The sequence below is a fragment of the Strigops habroptila genome, chromosome 1 (genome assembly GCF_004027225.2).
Source record: "Strigops habroptila isolate Jane chromosome 1, bStrHab1.2.pri, whole genome shotgun sequence".
Lineage (NCBI taxonomy): Eukaryota > Metazoa > Chordata > Aves > Psittaciformes > Psittacidae > Strigops > Strigops habroptila.
The window spans coordinates 22,946,477-22,967,465 of NC_044277.2; the positions used below are offsets into that span (position 1 = coordinate 22,946,477).

Sequence of the window (20,989 nt, forward strand, 5' to 3'; positions counted from 1 at the left end):
CACACAACAGTAAATACATGTATTACTTTCACTTGTACAAGACCATTAATCACATCACAGTCAACCTATTAAAGCAAAAGTCAACATCCGTATTTCTCCAAATAATCAAATACTATGGATACTGTTGACTGATTACAGCAACACGTTATTTGAGAAGGTTCATTAAAAATAGTTGCTCTTCATTATTTCCTATTCACTTACCATTTCTGTCTTAAATAAATTAATCCATTCCTTGAAACTCAACAACAAATCCTTTAAGTCCTTCACTGCTACCAACAAGTTGGCATGAGCCCCAATATAAACACAGCAGTGAGTTTTCCTGAGCATAATCAAGTTCATCACTTCTTAGGCTCATTCAGAGTTGGGATGCCTGAGTCCTCAAGTGGTTTCATTTACTCCATAGCTGTACTATCATACCTTCAAGAAAAATAACCTGTGCACACAGGTTCCCTTCACACTTCTTGCCCCTGACAATGTCGCAGCCACTTGCCACCTCTGGAACAAAGAACAGCCACCAAGCTGCCAGCAAGAGAACATTGATTTAATTCACATTGTGATTTTACCAATTCTGTCTTGTCTGTTAATAATCAGCCCTAATAAGCCTAAGATGTTTATCTACTAAAGTACTTAGCTTTAACCTATTATTATTATTCGTACTGCAAGATCACCTAGAAATCATGCCACAAAGTGGCTTTCATTGTTCCAGCCAGTTTAATTTATTGTAAATAGAGTAAGTAAATAACAATAAGCAACCCCATGTCCAAAAGAGGTTGAAATCTTAAAAAAACAAAAACAAAAACAAAACAAAACTCACAATCAACACACTGAATGCTGAAGCTGATATAGTTTAGGGAAAACTGTGAATTTCCACTCTTTATTCACCTGCTGAAAGTAGGATGGTGCACTATCAGGAGAATACTTTCTAAGACATTCCCAGGGTATTTTGGGAAACTGCCACAATCCCATTATCAGTTATTCATATTACGGGTGCACATGTAAACCCACAGGCCCAAGAAGTAAAGGTTCTGGTCAACAAAGCAACACTGTACAAAATGAAAGAATTCAAGACTTTCTTTCACAACATTTAGAAGTCTTTTATCGGCTTTTTACCTTTCATGTCTCACCCTTCTAACATGCTACTCCCTGCAGCAACAGTATTTCCCATCAGTCAATCGAAAAGGCAAGTGTCTTGAACAGTGCCTCCGACACTGATTGACAAGAAATACCCCATCCAGCACAGAGCCCATCCAGCAGAGCACATTGGTAGGACAGACAAGGAGCCACACAGCTGGTCATTAAGAGAAAACACAGGAGAAGGCATGGAGATAAGAAAATCCATCCTGCCTACAGCAACACCTATTTTCTGTTACAAACAAGACAAACAGATCTAGGCATTATGGAGTGGCAGAAATAACAGACTGGACCTGAATACCTCCCTTATTATAGGAAAAAATAGACCAACCAATCCCTCAAAGACCCAAAAAACCCCCTAAGTGAAGGTAAACGAAGAAAGGACAGAAAGTACATTTAGTGAAAAAGTGCTTCCTGGCAGCATCTAAATTTGAAATTGCTTTTGGGAATGACACCTCAGCTCCCAGCCTCAATTAGGGATTCAATACTTCTAAACAAACATGCATTCGGCATCTGTTTCTCCTCTCTTTTCATTCAATTCTGAAATAGCTGTAATGCCAGTACCCAGACGTAATAAACAGGCTTTATTACCTTCAGTCTCCACCTCTGTTCCTCATCTCTAAATTTTCCATTACATGTTAAAATGCACTTCCATAAATAGCAGAAGATACAAAGAGTTGCTTTCAAATGAACACCTCTGCAGGGCACCAAAACTAACGATGGCATAGATCATTTTCTGGTTTTCAGATAATCAACAGATTATAGATTGCAATATTCTTTGATGATACCTATAAGGCTATTTTGAAACCATATAATTTTTCATAAAATTGTTTTTGAAACATGTTCTGCTATCTGTTCATTACTATGAACTGTATTATAAAATTATTAGAAAATATATTGTAAATAACACATTTGTTGGGCACTAAGAAATACTCTAGTATAGTTTGGATAGCATCTGAATTCAAAGAATTTTGGTTTTGAGAAAGCATTTTAAACAGGTAATGTTGGGTTCTTTAGCAGAATATGGAACATATAAAAATGCTGTCAACTACACTGGCACCAAAGCCATCTTCTGCACATGATCCAATACAGTTAGTTAGCATTACTGCATTTCTCAGACTTTCTGAAGCATCAAAAATGGTGATGCTTGCACATTTCTACTACCGAGTTGTGAATACTTATGTTCTGTCTGAAATGGTGGAATCTAGCATGCTTCCAAGTGCCTGTCCCAGCCACTTCCCAGTCCCAGCCTCAAGAAAGATCCAAAGCCATACCAGCCCTTCCCACCTACCAGTCTAGACTTCTGTAGAAACAAAACCTAGGAGCAGAGATCAGAAAGAAACCATGCTGTTATCTAAATAGAAAACAATTCCAGTTTATGGTGTATTACACATTCAGGGGCATGTTAGTTGCTGCCAATGACTCTTCTGTGGGCAGGGAGTTATTAGGCAGCTAGGGGGAGGAACAAACAGCCTGTACTGCTCTAAACATGTATTTGCAAAAAAAAAAAAAAACAGAGTTGCAAAATACAGCACTTCTTGTACAAACTGCATGTGTCTCTTCCATGCTGCCTTAAGTGGTTTTATTAACACAGCTTTACAGTTTAAGCACTCAGACTTTGTGTCTGGCATCACTTAAAGCCTCTGCCACTCCTGCTCAGGCTGCGGCTCAGGTTGAGGAGAGTGGGCAGGGAGATGGGTCTGTCCCATCTGCAGTCCTCAGCCCAGCATTGCTGTCTGAACCTGCATGACCAGAACTCTAGTCGCAGTCAGCAGACTACTATGCAAACCTTGCTGCAGGCATTAAGCTCACCAATAACTGTAAAATTTAAAAAACACTATGTTAAAAGACAAGGTTTTTCTGTCACCCTTTTACTTTATACCTGAACTCTTCTTCATTTCCTCTCTATGCCTCAACTTGTCTTTTTCACAATGGACAAGCATTTTAAGTGTAAGCTTTCAGAGTTGGAAAAAATCACCAGATAAAATATGGAATTCTGTTACGAACCAGAAAACTAAAAAAGGAATGTAACTCTATACAGGACAAATAGAGTAATGTACTAAGACATCTAAAAATACTTGAATTAAAAAAAAAAAATAAATAAAAAAATCATCGTTTCAACCTACCTCAGTTCAAAAGAATTGTGAGAATTACAAACCTCACTGCTAAACTGTTCTAAATTATTATGTTTAAAGCAGACTACTCCTTCATCTCGTACAAGACAGACTCATACTAGAAAAATGAGCAACACTATAAAACCTGTGCACTTACATTCTGGTCAAATATACAAAATGATCAAATATACAGAATCATCACTGAAAGTCTGGTACATGGTGTCACCAAAGACATTTGATTGTGGTTGATCTCAGAATATTTATGGCAGCCTTGAGAAAGCAGGAAGTTCTTTAAAACAAATACATAAAATTTGGATCAGCAACAAAAAATGAAAACATTTTGAAAGAATGACAAAGCACAGGGGAAAAAAATTATTGTGCAGCCAACAGTTTCACAACTGAACACCCACTCGTAACTGGCAATGTTTAAGTCACAGAGAACAAAACCGCCCGCCCAGAAAAGACATGTGAATTAAAGGCTGAAATGTGAGTTACAGGGAGAAACGAAAAAAAAATACTTACCTTTGAATAGAAAAAGATGCAATGGATCTAATGAGTGATGCGACTGCTCCAACTTTAGCAGCTTCCACTGCTCCTTGTGATCTGTATCGCACAGTTTCACCATAACTGATGAAAGGTTTGTTGTAGACAACAATCTTCCCCTTGGCCTCCTGAGCTCTTTTGTGAAGTTCATCAAAAGAGACTACCACTATAACTTCCGCCGTAATTCCTGAAAGAAATATTACATTGGCTTTAACACTGCTTCCCTGTAACTCTCCTACAGCCAGTTTTAACAGACAGAAAAGCATTGGCTATGCAGAACACAGATTTAAAACAGATTTAAATTATTACTGGAGAAAGAAGACTATGTGAAATGCTTCAGCAGGGATTGGTATAAATAGCTGTAATAGCACCCTGAACCAAGTACACACAGTTCTGTAAACCCTGCTATCAGGTTGGTATTAAAACATAACTTGAAGGGCAAGAAGGATATATGGGGAGAATTCTGTTCTCTGCATGTGCTTTAATGCCTCGCTGCAATCATTTATAGTACAAAAACATTTGCAAAAGATGCCTATGGGATTAATAAAAAAAAGATAGTGCTCTTTTCATGGAATTGTTTTGATATGTTGCTAAACAACTTTGCTTAACATAAAACAACTGGAAGCACAGATTTTTAGACTGAAATACTTAAATTAGATGAAATTAAAGCTCTGCAGTTTCAACAAGTTTTGTTGTTCGCTTATAGATTAAAAAAAAAAAAAAAAAAACCAAAACAAAACCACCTTCATATTTAATTCAGGATAATACCACAGTTCTACAGGATCTCTTTCTGAGAGTTTTCCCAGGAACCCATCTTTCCCAGGTGTGGTACAGAGGAGACAGGCAGGTACTTCTGCAGAACTATTCACACATGGTAAGAAAGATCCCATTCAGCTCTTTGTTTTTCATAGTTGGAATAGTTTTAAATTGCTAAACTATCCTGCTTGAAGAAACAAAGGATTTTATAGAGAAGTCATTTCTTCCAAAGCCAGAGAATTCTTCTGACTTCTTAGAACATTAACTGACAAACTATATTTCTCAGCATTGAAGAAGTAATTCATTAAAACGACCACTATGCTTAAAATCCAATTTTGCTGATTGGTTCCAGAGATAAGTAACCAACAGAAACTGCTTAACAATGCGGGCTGGTTCTTTTCTTCTAAATATAGAAGCAGTAACGGATGCCTGAAATTTTAGTGTTCTACATTTCACCTAAATGCCACAAAATACATCATGAAAACTAAAACTAATAACAAATGTCTAGCAAGGATTGGTTGAAGAAGTTGAAACCATCATGTTTTTAAAAAGAAAACATTTCCTCCGAAAGTCCTCTTTCTTTTTTTTTATCCCCCCCCCCCCCCCCCCCCGCTTTTTTTCTTTTTTGTTTTTTGTAGGCTAAGAATTATTTGGAGAAGAGTTCAAAGGCTTGTATTTGAGACTGTAATACATGAGAAGAACTGACAGAAATAGAAGATCATCTCTCCCAGCACCAGCGTATCCAGGCTCATGGCTTCTTTAAGATCAAACTACAGTACACTTCAAAACCTTAAAGAAACTATTTCACACAGGTTTGGTTTCTTAAGAGTGCACCACTAAAAGGGCAAGAGACATCCACTGCTACTGCCAAAGCCTGTGAGTTTTAGCTACAGAACTAACCTAGCGTGAGAGGTGTAGAAAATTTTAACTGAGTAACTATTCAGATTCTTAGCTTTACTGAAAGAGGCACAGAGAGCCAAACCAGGGAATCACCTTCAAATATTACTAGTTGTTGTTGGCAGGTAGGTGAGCATGCTAACAGACCCCAGCTGCTTCTAATGAAGGTTCAGCTGCCTACCTAAGGAGCATCCCAGTGATAGGATCATTTTGGGTATGGAACCATGTCACTGGAAATAAAGGCAGGTATCTGCAAAATTTCATTTTCCACAAGAAAAGCCAGTAGTAGGCTGATACTGCAACCCGTACTTCATATTAGCTCTCCCAATGCTCCACTTGGATCGTGCAGAAGGCACTGAAAGGGCACATGTCATATTAGTGACTGTGCATCATAGGAAGCTAAGAGTAACTCTTCTTGGCATTACTTTACTGCATTAATGAACAAACACCAACTCTGGATGGTTTTTAAAGAATTCTACAGACAGCTAGTAACTATCAATATCATGGAGAAGTAAATGTCCTCCCTGTATGACAGGCATCAGAAGTTTGTACAGTGAGCTTTGTGGGATTTGAAGCTAAGGGAAAGAATGCAGAGCTGCAAACTCCAGCCCAGTATCTCTACTTCTGAATGTTCCCAAAGAAGCTAAATAAAGCCATCCTTTAACAAAACAAAACACAGTTTCTCTCTGCAAGTTTAATTTAATGGCAGCACCATATACATAAAGCATTAATTATAGTGCTTTTGGTAACAAAGTAAAACTTTACTCTTGTGTAACTTCTGACTAATTCAGTAACTAATTTGCATTTTAGTCACATTCTCATCTACTGAAGTGACAAGAGCAATGTTCATTTTAAATAAATATGTGGACACACATACACAAATCACCCTAAGATCTCCTGTGGACAGGGAGAAATGAAGCAAAAACCCCAACGGTTTACCAATGCAAGGAGAATAAGTTACTCCTTTCAAAAATGGGCAATGCTTCACCTTATTGAGCCTTCAACCAAATAACAAAACTCTACCCCCACCATCTCCTAACAATTCAATGCCTCATGGCTCTTTTGATTTTCCCATATCAAAAGCTGTTCTATATCTTTCTCACTCTTACCGTTATCTGATCCAGAGCTTGACTGTGTGTTATTGAACAGAAGTCTTCAGAAAACACAAGTAAGGAGGGAGGCAGATTGCCTGCTTGCTTAAGCAAGATCTAAAGATTATAACCCACACAGCCCAAAAGATGAATATGGAGCATTTGGGGAATTAGCTAAGTAAAGGGCATGAAGCATTGAAGACAGAATTACAAACGTGATAAACTTGGCTGACTGTATGAAGCTGAAGACTCTTTATTTGTTCTCACCATGTGAAACACTATACATATTGTTGGGCTGGGTGAGTAAGCAAAAGCATCTATGTAGTACTAGGGTTTCCTCTCATTTCTCATATTAAACAGTAAATTGTACTCTGTCATTTCTGAGAATTAAGGTACAGAAAGGGTGTTGATGGTGGGAACAAGCAGGCAACTTTCAATTACCAACAGAATTATGTATTACAAAGTCCTCTGTACACAGAAATGTATGTTTCTAACACTCTGCCACAACTTTGATGATCACACTGCCAGCTGAAATAAATGGCATGGTCCACATTTGCAAAGTCTAAAGTCTGTCACAGGCAGGACAAAGGCATGACTGATTACAGTTATTCTTTACTAGCTACAGAAAGCCCAATTATATATATATGTGCACATGAAAAAGAACCTGTAAATCAGCTGTCTGCAACACTGCCATACATCAAAAGTCTGATTCTTGGCATGAACAATTCTGTCTGGAGAGCCACCTCCTAGCACATGCTTCCCTGCCAGCAATCATGCCAGAAATAGATTAGTTCAAAGGGAATTCCTCATAAAGGAACCTATCCTCCCCAAGATTAAATGCAATGAATACTTAAGCCATTATAGTATTTGGAGCTATGCATCTGTCTGTGTTACTAACAGGTTTCAGAGAAAAGTAAGGGGGAAAAAAAAAAAAAGAAAATTCACCCTATTATCAGATTTTTAAAACTGATTAATCTCTACTAAAACATCAAGGAAACTTCATACAGAATATTGTTGCTGTTCTATTGTTGCTACAGGTTGGGCGGAGAAGAGACTCAGAGCAGCCCTGCAGAGAAGGATTTGGGGGTGTTGGTTGATAAGAAGTTTAACATGAGCCGGCAGTGTGCGCTGGCAGCCCAGAAAGCCAACCGTATCCTGGGCTGCATCAAAAGAAGCATGACCAGCAGGTCGAAGGAGGTGATCCTGCCCCTCTACTCTGTTCTTGTGAGACCTCACTTGGAGTACTGCGTACAGTTCTGGTGTCCTCAACATAAAAAGGACATGGAGCTGTTGGAGCGAGTCCAGAGGAGGGCCATGAGGATGATAAGGGGGCTGGAGCACCTCCCGTATGAAGACAGGCTGAGAAAGTTGGGGCTGTTCAGCCTGGAGAAGAGAAGGCTGCGTGGTGACCTCATAGCAGCCTTCCAATATCTGAAGGGGGTCTACAAGGATGCTGGGGAGGGACTCTTCCTTAGGGACTGTAGTGGTAGGACAAGGGGTAATGGGTTCAAACTTTAACAGGGGAAGTTTAGATTAGATATAAGGAAGAAGTTCTTTACAGTGAGGGTGGTGAGGCATTGGAACAGGTTGCCCAAGGAAGTTGTGAATGCTCCATCCCTGGCAGTGTTCAAGGCCAGGTTGGACAGAGCCTTGGGCCACGTGGTTTAGTGCGAGGTGACCCCACCCATGGCAGGGGGCTTGGAACTAGATGATCTTAAGGTCCTTTCCAACCCTTACTATTCTATGATTCTACAATTCTTGGTTTTCCCCCAGTCTCTTTTCTGTTGACAGGAACAGCGCCTTGAAGATCTAGTTACAAAGCCAAATGCAGCCATCATTAATTTGACAATAATTTTTTTTCAATAACAGCATGTGAACAATGCACCCCTATGTACCTGCCAAACTTCATTTACTTCACACCGAGTTAACATAAGAATTACGATTTCTCTTACAAATCACATTATGGAACAGCAATGCCACTGATTCACATGCACTGAAGCTGCCACTGTCAAATAAATACTCTGATGGGCAAGGCAATTTTTGCTTAAAACAATTAAAATATGGTATTTTTAAGTCTTAACACAACAAAGCTTGAGAATACATTGACCAAGTATCCATTAAGCTTCCCTGTGCGTTACATATTTTAAAATTTTTGCATCCTAAGCATAAAATACTGCCTGAAATATCAACACTAAAAGTCAACAACATCTTACTGTTCTGGTGCTGGTGGGGATTTTGAAACTGGTGAAGATTGTATCTGAAACATGTCCTGGCCTCTGCAGTTATGACAGCAAGGAGGAGACAAGAGTGCTACATCTCCATTCATCAGAACCAGGCACCAGGACAGCACGACCAGGAAATCAAGACAAAAGAAAGAGTAGGAGCAGTAAGAGACCACAAGAGCAGTGCATTAAGCCTACCTGATGATCATAGCCCTGCCTCACAGAGTGGAGACATCAGACCACCCTTGTTTCTTGCCTACTGCATGGCTGCCACTTCTCAGATGTCTCAATTTCCACCTCAGCTCTCCCACAAAGTTAATTTAGCCTGGAAGCTGCCACATCAAAGTATACTGTATTCCATGCTAACCCTAAGCACATGCAGGTGGTAGCCCCAAATTTTTCTGACCTTAGCCTGGCTAATCCAGTTGTCCTTCAGACTTGCCCATCTCCCCAGGATAAAAGCATCACACCCCTGGTCCTTTCAGAAATGGCTCACATGCACTGTCTTGTGCCTATTCGCAAGGTAGCTTCTTTCACAGAGATACAGAAAACCTGGAAATTTTTTTGCATGGACCACGGGAAACAGCTGCACAAAAAGTTATAATGTACCAGGCAGGATGTGCAGTTACACTGTAAAAATGTCAGTCTTGGACCCTGGATGCCACATCATCCTGCACAGAACCGGAGCACGTGCCAGGATCAATAGTCCTGGATAAAGATATAAGAAGGTAAAGCATGCAACAGGGAAAAAGTAGATGTATATGTCTGGCAATAGGGAAGAAAGGTAGTTGTTGGGACAGGTCAAAGAAAAGAACGGTTTGAGGGGTAGAGAGAGAAGGCAAATATATTCTTGAAAGCTAAGACCTGGCATTATATCCTATTTAAGTTCAGCGTCCTCTAAAATCTGCCCAGAAAACATTTTTCCTCTCAACTTCTACCTTACCTCTTTTAAAAACATGTCACTTTTCAGCTCTCTCCAGCAGTTAGTTCAGCTTTGCCCCCAATGTCCCACACAATTCAACAAGATTTTCAGAAAAACAAACCCAAATTCTGGGTCCATAATGAACCCATCAAATTAAGGACTGGTGTCAGGCTGAAGCAATTTAAAGATTCATATCATCACTTACTTTTTTTTCTCCCTCAAAAATTATTAGCATATACTAAAAATTTAAAATACTTTAAGAAATGTACCCTAGAAACACATTTGTTCTACTAGCACATATCAATATGTATTGATATAAGAATTAAGGTACAAAGAAAAGATGTAATATTTTACGGAAACTGTGAAACGAAGAAGAGGGCTTTTATCAGGAAGAAAGATTTTGTAAGATCTGAATATACTTCTGGAAAATGTGACCTCACCTACTCTGTGGAACAGCAAACAGAATTACTTCATGAAACTAAAATTACATAGGAGAGTTATCCAAAACTATTCAGCTCTGATGCATAGCACAGAGGCTAAATGTATTACTCTGTTCTTTAAGAAGAACACAGAGAAAAATAAACACTGTGTAATAGTCACATTTTCAGTACAAATGACTTTTAATTTCCAGCAAATACTGGATCTCATTAGAACAGTTTGGTTTCAATAGCATGTAGCTTACTGTGCAGCAGTAAATCGTAGTAGCAAGGGGGTTGGACCTGACCCCCAGCACAAAGCCTTGTATGCCAAAAGAGTGGGGCAACAGGTCTGGTTCTCCCAGGAGCAGCCCTGCACAGGGCACAGGCTTGCCCCGTGTCTGGGGAGAAGCAGGCACCAAGAACAGGATCTAGAAAAGCTAGTTTTGCAGCACACAAGTGCCCAAAACAGGATGAACCAAGGGCGGCCATTCCCTCCATAGTGACTCAAGATGCCAGTCACTGTAGACAGTCCCCTGAGAGGGAAAGTGCCAGTGCGACCCAGCTGTGCATGCATTCCCCACACATACAGAAAATCATGTTCAAATCCTGCCTCTCTTAGTGTCAGGCAGAAGCTTCAGCCTGGGCTCACCATCCTTGAAGTAACCACCCTTGACTCAGTGACGCTGAAAAGGGCCAAGAGCTGAAAATTCAGTTTTTTGCTGTTGCCAATCTGTACAGTTCACCTGAACATTTACTACAGCAGCGACTGGAACCCATGTCTTTCCCAGACAGCCTGTTCACCTCAAAGCCACACAGCTACTCCTACACTCTAAATCTTCGAAATGCCATTGCACTAACTTTTGGCCCAGACGCTGGGCCACTGAACACCACAGCATCCAAGGTCCTTCACGGACATCCTCTTTTACATTCCAAGAAAAACAGTAGCATAGTTACTGTACCACAAGCAGCACTGCTCTAAGTAATAACAAACAATACTGAGGCTCATGGTCTCAAGATGTGAATCAATAGCTCCTTATACATAGAAAAACAGGGATCCAGTGAAGACAGGAGGAGAGCTTTGCCATGCACTGTGCTCTCATGTCTATGACTGCCTCCAACCCCGGTTCTCAGCACTGCAGGCCTCGTCAAAAAGGGTGCCCAAGTCTCTCCAGAAGGATTTCTTTCTCTCCCAGTAGGTCAGTCACCATCCAACTCAAGCGTAATTCCCTTGGTACATATTAAAATTAATTTTGGGGGAGGCCTTTTGTTAATCTATCTGAATTCCCTAATCCACTTCACCACTGAGAAACAAAAAAGGAGGGTCAACATCAGGGAAAAATGTATCAGCCAGGACTGGAGCCAGACCACTTCTTTCAGCAGCATCCTTAAAGGGATGTCAGCCCCTTTAAGGACTGTAAGCCTACAGCAACAGTACACACCTTCAACAGCTTTGAGACACATATTAACCCCATTTTATAAATAACAAGCTGGAACTATTTTTATATTATCTAAGTGGCAAAACTCCCACCAACTTCTGTAAGAGCAAGACTGGACCAAATGTTGTTGATAGTTAAACAAAAAAACTCCATGACTTGAACATGAAAACTAGGAAGAAGTCTGCCAATACATCATCTTCATATTTGTATTATTTCAGTTTTGCTGCAGAAAACAGTACATAGAAACCAGAAGCTGTTCATTTTTCGAGGAGACGTTTCAGGCAGGCTGCATTCTGGGGTTGGTCCTACTCGTCAGGATTTCTTTAAAATGAAAGGGCAGGGTCACTCATCGGGGGGGGGGGGGAAGTATATTTTAAAACGCAAAAAAAAAAAAAAAAAAATTTTTTTTGATACTTTATGGTTAAACATCTGCTAAACTACTACTTTCCTTCAATTATGGGATTCTCAAAGCAACAATTATATCTATTTTCCTCAGAATTTGGGGGATATAATCAGTACTACCAGAAATCAACAGTCTCTCTCTATGTATGTATGTTTTGCCAATGTTGAAACACTGGAAACGAGACAAGGGCATTGACTAAATATGGTAAACCTCCCGTTTGTCAGCTCCCTCAACTAAGCACTTTCTAACATTCAATCCTGTCTGTTACCGAGAAATCCGTTTCTTCAAGGTGGTGACCATTTTAAACCTCTGCTGACTTCTGGAAATCCGGATCACTCGGCATTTCATGTTTTTTCTCTCCCTGTCACTAAGACAGGCACGAAAGTTACTCCCTCCTTGTAAGGTGATGAAAAGAAACGAAAACTTTCTCTTTGACCCAACACCTTCAAATCTTGGGATTCTGAAAAATTTTCCTCTTCGATAAAAAAACCTAACCTTTTCTGTGCTACCCCTTTTTGCTGTATAAATCAGACTGAATCTGGAAACTTGACATCCTGTCATGCTGCCTAGTCCTGAAGAAGAAAATAGGGAAATGTAGATCTTATCCACAAGATCACAAAGTACTGAAAAGCCTCCTGCACATCATCAGAACTGTTCCAACCTCAAGTGAGCCAACTAGGTCTATGCCAAATTCATATCTGAGCCGAAGTAGGCAAATCCCCACAAATCCAATAAAGGGGCAAAGCTCTGTCCATGTCCCATAAGGTTTTCAACCCCATAGGTGTGGGTTAGATAGAAGACCTGCAAGAAGAGACCCTCCTTGTATCCTGGAGTCAATGCTGGCTCAAGTTCCATGGCTAAAATGTTGCTATCATTTAGGGCTTCCTGCCCTTGTCCCACAGGATCGTGGATTTTTTTTCCACACCTGCATGATGTATGCTGAAACGGAAAGCAAGCAGCCTCAGCGTGTGCTCTGGCCATTGGGTCACTCTTAGGAAACACTGGTCTGAATTTCCATGGACAAAACAGAACAGAAACCCTGAATTTCCAACATTCAAAGCCAGGTTTCTAACTGCTGTTAGGTTATTCCCATGTTATTAAAGAGCCCTTCAGAGCACTAGCTCAGGCATCTGAGCTCCAGGAGTTGCTCCTAGGGCACCGGGGGTTCACAAAGTCCAGCATGTAGCACTAAGCACATCCAAAGAAAAGCAATGTTTTAAGTATCTACCAATGCTTCCTATTTTCTTAGCCCATCTGGTGTCAAGCCTGAGGGCACATAATGGGAAAGGAGGCACACAGGACACAACTGAGAGGATGAGAAAGCAAGAAATGGTTTTCTGTACATCCTGCTGGGAGTGGGGAGTCCCGTCTTAACTGCATCCCCAGAGTTTAAAAGATTGTAAGCCCAGCCAGTGCTGTCCTCTGGGTCTAAGTAGGCATCAGTAATATCAAGAAAGGGATCTGTTTGGGCTCTACAGAGACAGAGGTTTGTTAACTAAGGGGTCCAAAATGTATCCTGATTTAAAACACAATAATTATCAAGCTAATACCAAACACCCTCAGGGATCACCTGCACAGTCCACTTTAGAGGCAGCTCTGAAGGTGCCTCTAAAGGCCATGGCCACTAAGTGGCTCACCAATGGCCAGATCATGAAGCCAACGACTGGAAGCCAGTCCTCAGCCTTTAACACATGCAAAGCTCGGCATGGCAGCAGTCGATGTCCCTAGTTGATCCCGTGCAACAACAACAGCACAATGCCAGGAGAATCAGCATCAAGCATCTCATACTGAGTTGCATTATTTTGATTACAGGATGACTCACGCTCCCACAGCTTCTTGGCTAAAACAGGACAAAACAGAACAGCCGATATTCCCTCGCTGAGGAAAATTGTTCAAATATTTCTGATGTGATTTAGGGCAACTGCCTATCCCTTTTTCTCAGGAATAGGGCTCAGTGACAATTGCTGGTTAGAGCAGAGGGAGCAGATCTAGGAATGAATTCCTCAGAAGTGATGAGGCAGTGTTTAATAGTCTAACCACACATTTTTTATTCTGTGCTTGGGATAAGTGGGACACCACTTTTCTGAGCAGCACACCTTGCAATTCTCTTGCCCAGAGAGGCTGGTGACAAGCACCTCTCACCAGACACTTCCGTCAGCCAGGCAGCTGATCCAGCAAGCAGAAGAATGATAGCCAAGAGCTCACCATGGACCAGCTACCCCCTGTAACCTCCCTCAATTAGGACAACCTGTCACAGCTTCACAGAGCAAGATCAGACCAGCAGAAATCTTAACAGCCAGGAACAGTCAGATAGATTTTAAATCAGAAGGTAATTTAATCAAAATGATACCACCATGTGTAAGAAACTGCCCGCTCTTCTATGAGAGATCTCACTGCCATGCAGTCTTCTAGCACCAACACATACACCTCTTCAGAAACATGGCAGATCTCAGAGGAAAGTAAATGTTGAGGGAGAATAATGCGAGGGTTTTGAACATTACTGAGCATAAACCAGTGCTGGATAATACAATCTTGTCTTATAATAAGAACTTTACAGATGAAAAAGAAAGACAGGATTAGCCTCTGTGAGCATTTTTAAATGCGTAAATTCAGTAACTTTCTAAATGAAAAAAAGGCAAACCTAGGAGTAAGATCAGGCAACTACAAATAACTACACAGCTAAGAAAGGGAGTGAAAACCAGACTTCTCAGGATGTGAAGATGTTTGCCGAGATTAAATTGCAAGTTCTCTTTGCAGGTTCAGTAACACTTGCTCAACTCCAAAAATGCCATATTAATTTTAGCTTCCTTTTTAGGAAGCTTGCAATAAGGCTGGAAAGGATACAAAGTAAGTTGTAGGTTTAACCTTTGCTATAAATATCCTCCTATCAAAGTACTAAGCCTTATAGACGTATTATGGGATAAACAGATATTATTAATGGGTTTAGTTGTTTTGTATTTTAGGCATGTGTTTTCCTCAATATGACAGAAATATCTCAGACAAAATTTACAGTAGCAGTTTCCCAACTAAGGTTTATTCCAAACCTATCCTAAATTACCCAGTTTTACTTTGTTGTGTTTTGAATGGCTATATAATTTTTCTAAACAAAACAGCTTTTATACATTATTTGTTTCATTTCAAACAGAAAGCTCACTATCACAAAAAATTACAATTCATAAAAATAATTATTACTATCATGTTACATTCTATTTCCTAAACCAAATTTATCTTCTCATAAAGGAATAAGAATGCTTTTGAAGTGGTCTAAGAATAAGCCTATTGTTACTTATGGAGAGCAGTCACAAAAATTTGTCCTCCAGCCTTTAAATAGAAAGCCCCACATCAATACGTACAAAAAGAGAACCTTATAAATAATTCTGTTTGCAAGCAAGGTAATATTTTGCGGCTCAAAACACCTTGATTTTGCTGAGCCCAGCTGAAGATCATTCTTGTTCCCACAGTAACATACCACACATCATCCACTACAAGGCAACATGCAGTTCAGTAACACATGAGTACCAAAGACTTTTCCAAGGTAAGCATGAGACAAGGGAAGGGAAGGACACACAGATGCCAACTGCCATGCTTAGCGAGGGGCTGGCATTGCCAAGCTCAGCATGAGAGTGTCCTCATCCTGCTGTCTTGTTTTTTGCCAGAGTGAAGTGCTGGGCCTGGGGGGATAGGGCACAGCAAAAAGAACAGAAATCATGGATCAACTCAATGCCCCATGGAGAACTTCTCTGGCCAACACGAAAAAGAAGGGCTGGAAAATCCCGGATTAAAAGAACATTTCCCACAAGCTTCAATGGAGGAGCAGAATCATTGCAAGCAAGGTTCAGGAGTGTTAGACAAAAAGGTATAGATTTAATGGAGAGTTCAGGAGTCAACTCTAATTTTACTGGCCGGTTCAACCAAACTGAGTTAAACCAAACTGCATCATTCACAACCATGTCATACAGAGAAGTCCCAGAAAAATAGCATCTTCTCTTGCAGAACTACAGCATGAAGAATACTTCAGTTTCACCACTGAGAGTAGTTAGGTGTATCATACAGTTTGGCATTAAAAAGCAAATTATACTTAATTCCAAAAGCAAGAGTTACCTTCTGGACGAGTTCCAACACTGCTCCCAAGACCCAAAATAGCAATGCTGTGATTCCTTGGTTCCAACATCATTGCAAACTCTTCTCCTCTTTCCCAGTGTGGTACTTTCACAGGCTCCAGATGCACATTTTCCAGCCCATCTTCCCGCAGGGCACTGAACATATACTTGATGGCTGCATCTAGATTTTTCATGCCACTTAGTCTAGGTCCTATGGTATCAGCAAAAACTGCTAATCTTTCATAGGATCTGTTTTGAGCTTTTCCATGAACAGCAAGATTAATAATAGCTTTAGCAATATCAGAATAGCCAGCTATCTCATTTTTAATGTCTTCAAATGTTCTTGGGTAACTGCCATCTCTTGTCAAAGACTTCCCAGCATACAGTGGTAATAAATTAATGAAAAATATTAAGAATACGCACTTCATTTTTCTCTTTTTTTTTTTTTCTTTTCCACAGATGGCCTGTTAGAAAGACAAAAAGAAAAAAAAAGGCTATAAAAACCCCTCATACAGCTATCAGCAGTGCTTTTTGTTACTTAGATTGGCAGACAGAACAAAATGAAAAGAAATCAGTTTATCACGAAAATGCTTTGATCAGAACTGGCAGGAAAGAAAACTCAACTTGGAGACACAATTATTGAAAGCAAATGAAAAAGATACTTAGACCACTGGGCACAATCTTTGTTGTGGTCTTCAGAAACATCCTTGGAATGCTGCATCTCTTTAAATAATCACATCTTTCACTAAATCAAAACCCAGGGCTGCTCCCATCCAGGAGCAGCTCTGCATCTCCTTTCTCCTTTCTGCTCTGTTAGGAGCAGAATTTGCCAGAAGTGCCAAATCAAATGTCTTCACACAAAACACCTGGACAAAAACATTTCTTGAACCATTCACAAATAAAAGTGCTTCTTAATCTCTATCTTCATAATCAGGAAAGGACTTTCTATTGGACTAGAAAGATGTCAGAGCAACTTAGATCCAATGCCCCCAGGAAGAAAATCTGTGACTATCAGAAAAACACCATTTCTTATTAACTGGTATATCTCTTAAGGGCTGACTTCATCAGCATTGTAGAGAGGTGCAGTGCCAGAGGTGCTGATCCTGGGTTGAATACCAAGAGTTATCTTTCTTAACACTTAATAGTTTATCCATCTTATTGTTAAAAGTTCTCGTTTTTAAGATCTTACAAAGCAATAGTTTGTCTATACTATTAATTGAACTGACAAAAACCCTCTGGAATAATAGTTGCAAAGCTCTTTTATAATATAGGAAATATGATTATCCAAGTCCAAAATATAAAGGTCTTTATTGATATACACAAAAGGAAATGTAATTGGTTTATTTTCCTTTGAATTTTAATCAGGCTACAATTCGAATGATAAAAATTAGCAATAAGAAATAAGGCCTTTAAATCAGCTCTATAGCTGCAGCTATTATGAGACTTTAAAAAATAGTAATTAGTTAACAGCCAAGTGAACTGACAATTACTGCTAGCCCAAAAAGATTTAGATTCAGCACTTTTACCATTTTCATGGACTTTCATGGGAATACCAGTATTTTTGAAAAAGAATGCAACTTGCCTCAAAAAACAGTTACACTAAAGGCAAATGTTAGCCTCTACAAAATATGTTTTACTAGGAAACAGCTGTCTTAACAAAATCAAAGGACTAGTTTACTGGCTAATATTCCTTCTTCCATTTGTATTTATTTAGTATCAAGGTGCCTCAGAATGTCAGCACAACCATCTACCGTACTAGCCGCTCCTCCTAACTTTGTATTATCTGCAAACATGCTGAGGGTGCCCTCTGTCCAAGCATCCAGATCACTAAATAAAACATTGAAGAGGACTAGACCAAGCATTGACTTCTGGGGGACACCTTTAGTTACTGGTCTCCAACTGGACTTTGTGCCAATGATCACAACACTCTCAGCTCATCTGTCGAACTGCTTTTCAATCCACTTCACACAGAAAGAGTGAAAGGATTAAACCACACTTCTAGGATCCATAAACCAGAAGAAAAACAACAACAACCACCAAACAAAAAATACACACAAACGTTTTGGAGTCACCAAGCCTTGCTCATACGATAACCAGCGCAAATTTCCAGCGTTTCATAGGCCTTTATGGGTCTTCTCATAAACAGCAACTTAAACAATAGCTTTAGCAATATAAGAATATTAAGCTGTTCTCCTTAACTATTCAAATGTCCCCTAAACCTGAGATCAATGCAGTAACAAATCCTTCACAGTGAAATGTCACTTTCCCAAAAGAACAACAAAAATCATCCGTGATTTTATCTATGAATGATAAATCTATCACATATATTTCCTCTCTCTCTGCAAGACAGACAGGGCAAAGGTCTTACACAACCAGGAGTGGAAGACTTGGGTTATCTCAGGATACTGACAGAGAACTGTAAAATACCTTTTATAGTCTGAGTTACTGTTTATTTGTGGTTATACTATGCAGAGGGTACTGGTGTATTTTTATTGCTACGCTCTATACTTTCCCCATGTTCCCCCCATGTTCCTTCCCTTTGGACCAGTTAATTACATGCTCATAGACATCCTTTGCTAGAGACATCAGTAATTTTCTCAGGATGACCATGCTCGTTCTCTGATTTTTGCCAAGCTCATCATCCACAAAGAAGCAAGCAAGATAATCTGATTTCTACCATAAAACAAATTCTTACTGAGTGGAGTAAGACAACAACTTTGGAGAGTTAGCTTCAAAAGCTTCAAGTGTGGGGGTTTGTTTGTTTAAGGGTTTGCAAAATCTACCAGACAAAGCTGATACATTTAGTTGTTAAACAGAAAACACAGGAGGATTGTTTAATTAGCATTGGCCACCTCAAAGAGCCCCCAGCTACTAACTTCATGCATTCTTTCAGTGGAGAAATGAAACCACAGTTATCATGTTTCCCTTAACTAAGAAATGCTTCCTTTGCTTTTCCTGGATTCATTTAAAACCAGCAGCAACTTCACTCCAAAGGCTGCCCCAGAGGAGCTGCATTCAAAAGGCGCACTTTTTCCACGAATTTCCCATGTGTTTCCACAGCTTTTCTAGATGTAACATACTCCTGCCACGCACAGCATCTCACTACCTACCATAGCACTGTAAGAGAAGTATAACTGAATTCAAAACCTGCACAATGATACAAGAATGGGAATGTAATTTATTGTGCTTTCCTTGACTAGTCTGGCATAATCTGTCCAAAGGCTAGCAGAGTTAAGAAATAATTCCCTGCTAGGCAAAATGACATCCTACTCACTTGGACTGCAATACAGGCATCACTACACTGCTAATTCAGGGAAAGAAAAGCACATCTGTTGTCCCAGACTCTGAAACATTAAGTTTATCACCTCAGTGAACCATGAAGGAAAAGAGACTACTGATTTTTGCACATCTCCCTAGCTATGACTCAGCAAATGAACACCACAGTGTCAACCAAATTAAAAAAAATAAAATAAAATTATAGGACAGTCACAATTGTTCAATGCATTTAATTATTCACTGAATTTCTTCAATAGTTTAGAGCAAAATGAGAGAGAAAGAAAACACACTTTTAGGAAGTGTTTCTCCCAGACCTATTAATGGATCTCATTCCATGGTTCTTTAGTACAAAATACCCATTTTCTTAAGTAGGGATAAGAATCTGGGGTTCCCCCCCCTTGCCCTTCCAGGAAGTAAGGATGCTCTTTACAGGGTTACAATCCCTCCACTTTATTTCTCTGACCATGTAAAGCTTGCATGCATCGAAAGGACACAGAATAGCCCCATTCCAGCCTTGCCTGCAGACTCATGTTTATGGTATATTCCTAAAAAAATTAAGCTCTCAAGACTATATAAAATGACAACTCCCATCTTTCACTTCTTCAAAGGGACTTCTAACAACTGACATTAACAAAAAGCGGGAGCGGCTATTGCTCCTCTTCCAATTTTGAGCAGAACTGAAAGCCACTGACATATTAAACACTGCATGTTTATGACAGATGAATTTGGTCTCTTCAGAAACTTCAGCAGGGCTCAAGGTTTAATTATCTCTAGTTTAAAGGGTTACATAGGCTCTCAGCTTTCCAGGATGAGAGACTACACTTAGAAACCATGGAAACTCTGTTCTCCAAAATGAGAACAAAGCTAAAACACAGTAATGTACAACAGTTCCAGTTCTTTTAGCTTCAGGTAAAGTGGAGAGAGGGTACCCATCCATGCCAATACCTGGGTCCATCTGAACATAAGAATGCACTTTTTTACCTGCTGCAGCTGACCCTGCTTAAACAGGGAGTTTGGACTCACAAGATGTCTTCCAGCCGAAATCTGTGATTCAGAATACAGAAGGAAGCCATAAACATAAGCTGAAAGGATTTAAAAAAATCAAGGGTGAAAGGGTTCAGGTATGCAGAAGAAAAACAGAAATTAAAGGCAGGAAATAACTCTTTTCGAGCTCCAATTAGTATGAAAGAGAATGAAATGTACAGCACAATGCTACATTGGTAGTGCAGCGCAGACAGTGTCATAAGATGTTTAATAGCAGCTAAGCAGCTATTTTAAGGACGCTTTCACCTATTACCTGATCCATTTGTCTGTAGCTAACTACTGTCTTTGATGCTAAAGGGCAAGATCATTGGGATCTTCATCTTTTATGATGCCCTTATATAACAGATCTTTAGCACACCCAATCTGTAACCAGGCTAACGGATGTTACCACCATTAAAATTATTACAATAAAAATGTAGCAGATGGAAAAAAATGAGAGAAAGAGGATAAAAAAACCTCTCAGATGAGAACAGTCTACAGCAATCAGATAACTGAAAGAGGAGCAGAGGGAACAGAAATAGGATAAACAAAGATAGAGCAATGCTGCTTCTCCAGTGTGGCAAAGTTTTCCCAAAATCCCAGTTGAAAATATAGACAAAGGACATAGAAAGTTCACAAGAGTCATGGTTATGGGA

General features: G+C 39.8%; 1 protein-coding gene across 1 annotated transcript in view; it reads right to left on the reverse strand.

The window, feature by feature from the left end:
- Positions 1 to 20,342, reverse strand: part of CPQ (carboxypeptidase Q) — a 141,577-nt gene extending 121,235 nt beyond the window's left edge. Inside the window, exons 1-3 of the mRNA XM_030506502.1 lie at positions 20,292 to 20,342; positions 16,036 to 16,498; positions 3,768 to 3,975 (exon numbers count right to left, since the gene is read on the reverse strand). Of these exons, the coding sequence (XP_030362362.1) occupies positions 3,768 to 3,975; positions 16,036 to 16,462 (635 nt within the window). The 5' untranslated portion in view covers positions 16,463 to 16,498; positions 20,292 to 20,342. The remainder of the gene's footprint in view (positions 1 to 3,767; positions 3,976 to 16,035; positions 16,499 to 20,291) is intronic.
- Positions 20,343 to 20,989: the final 647 nt, after the last annotated feature.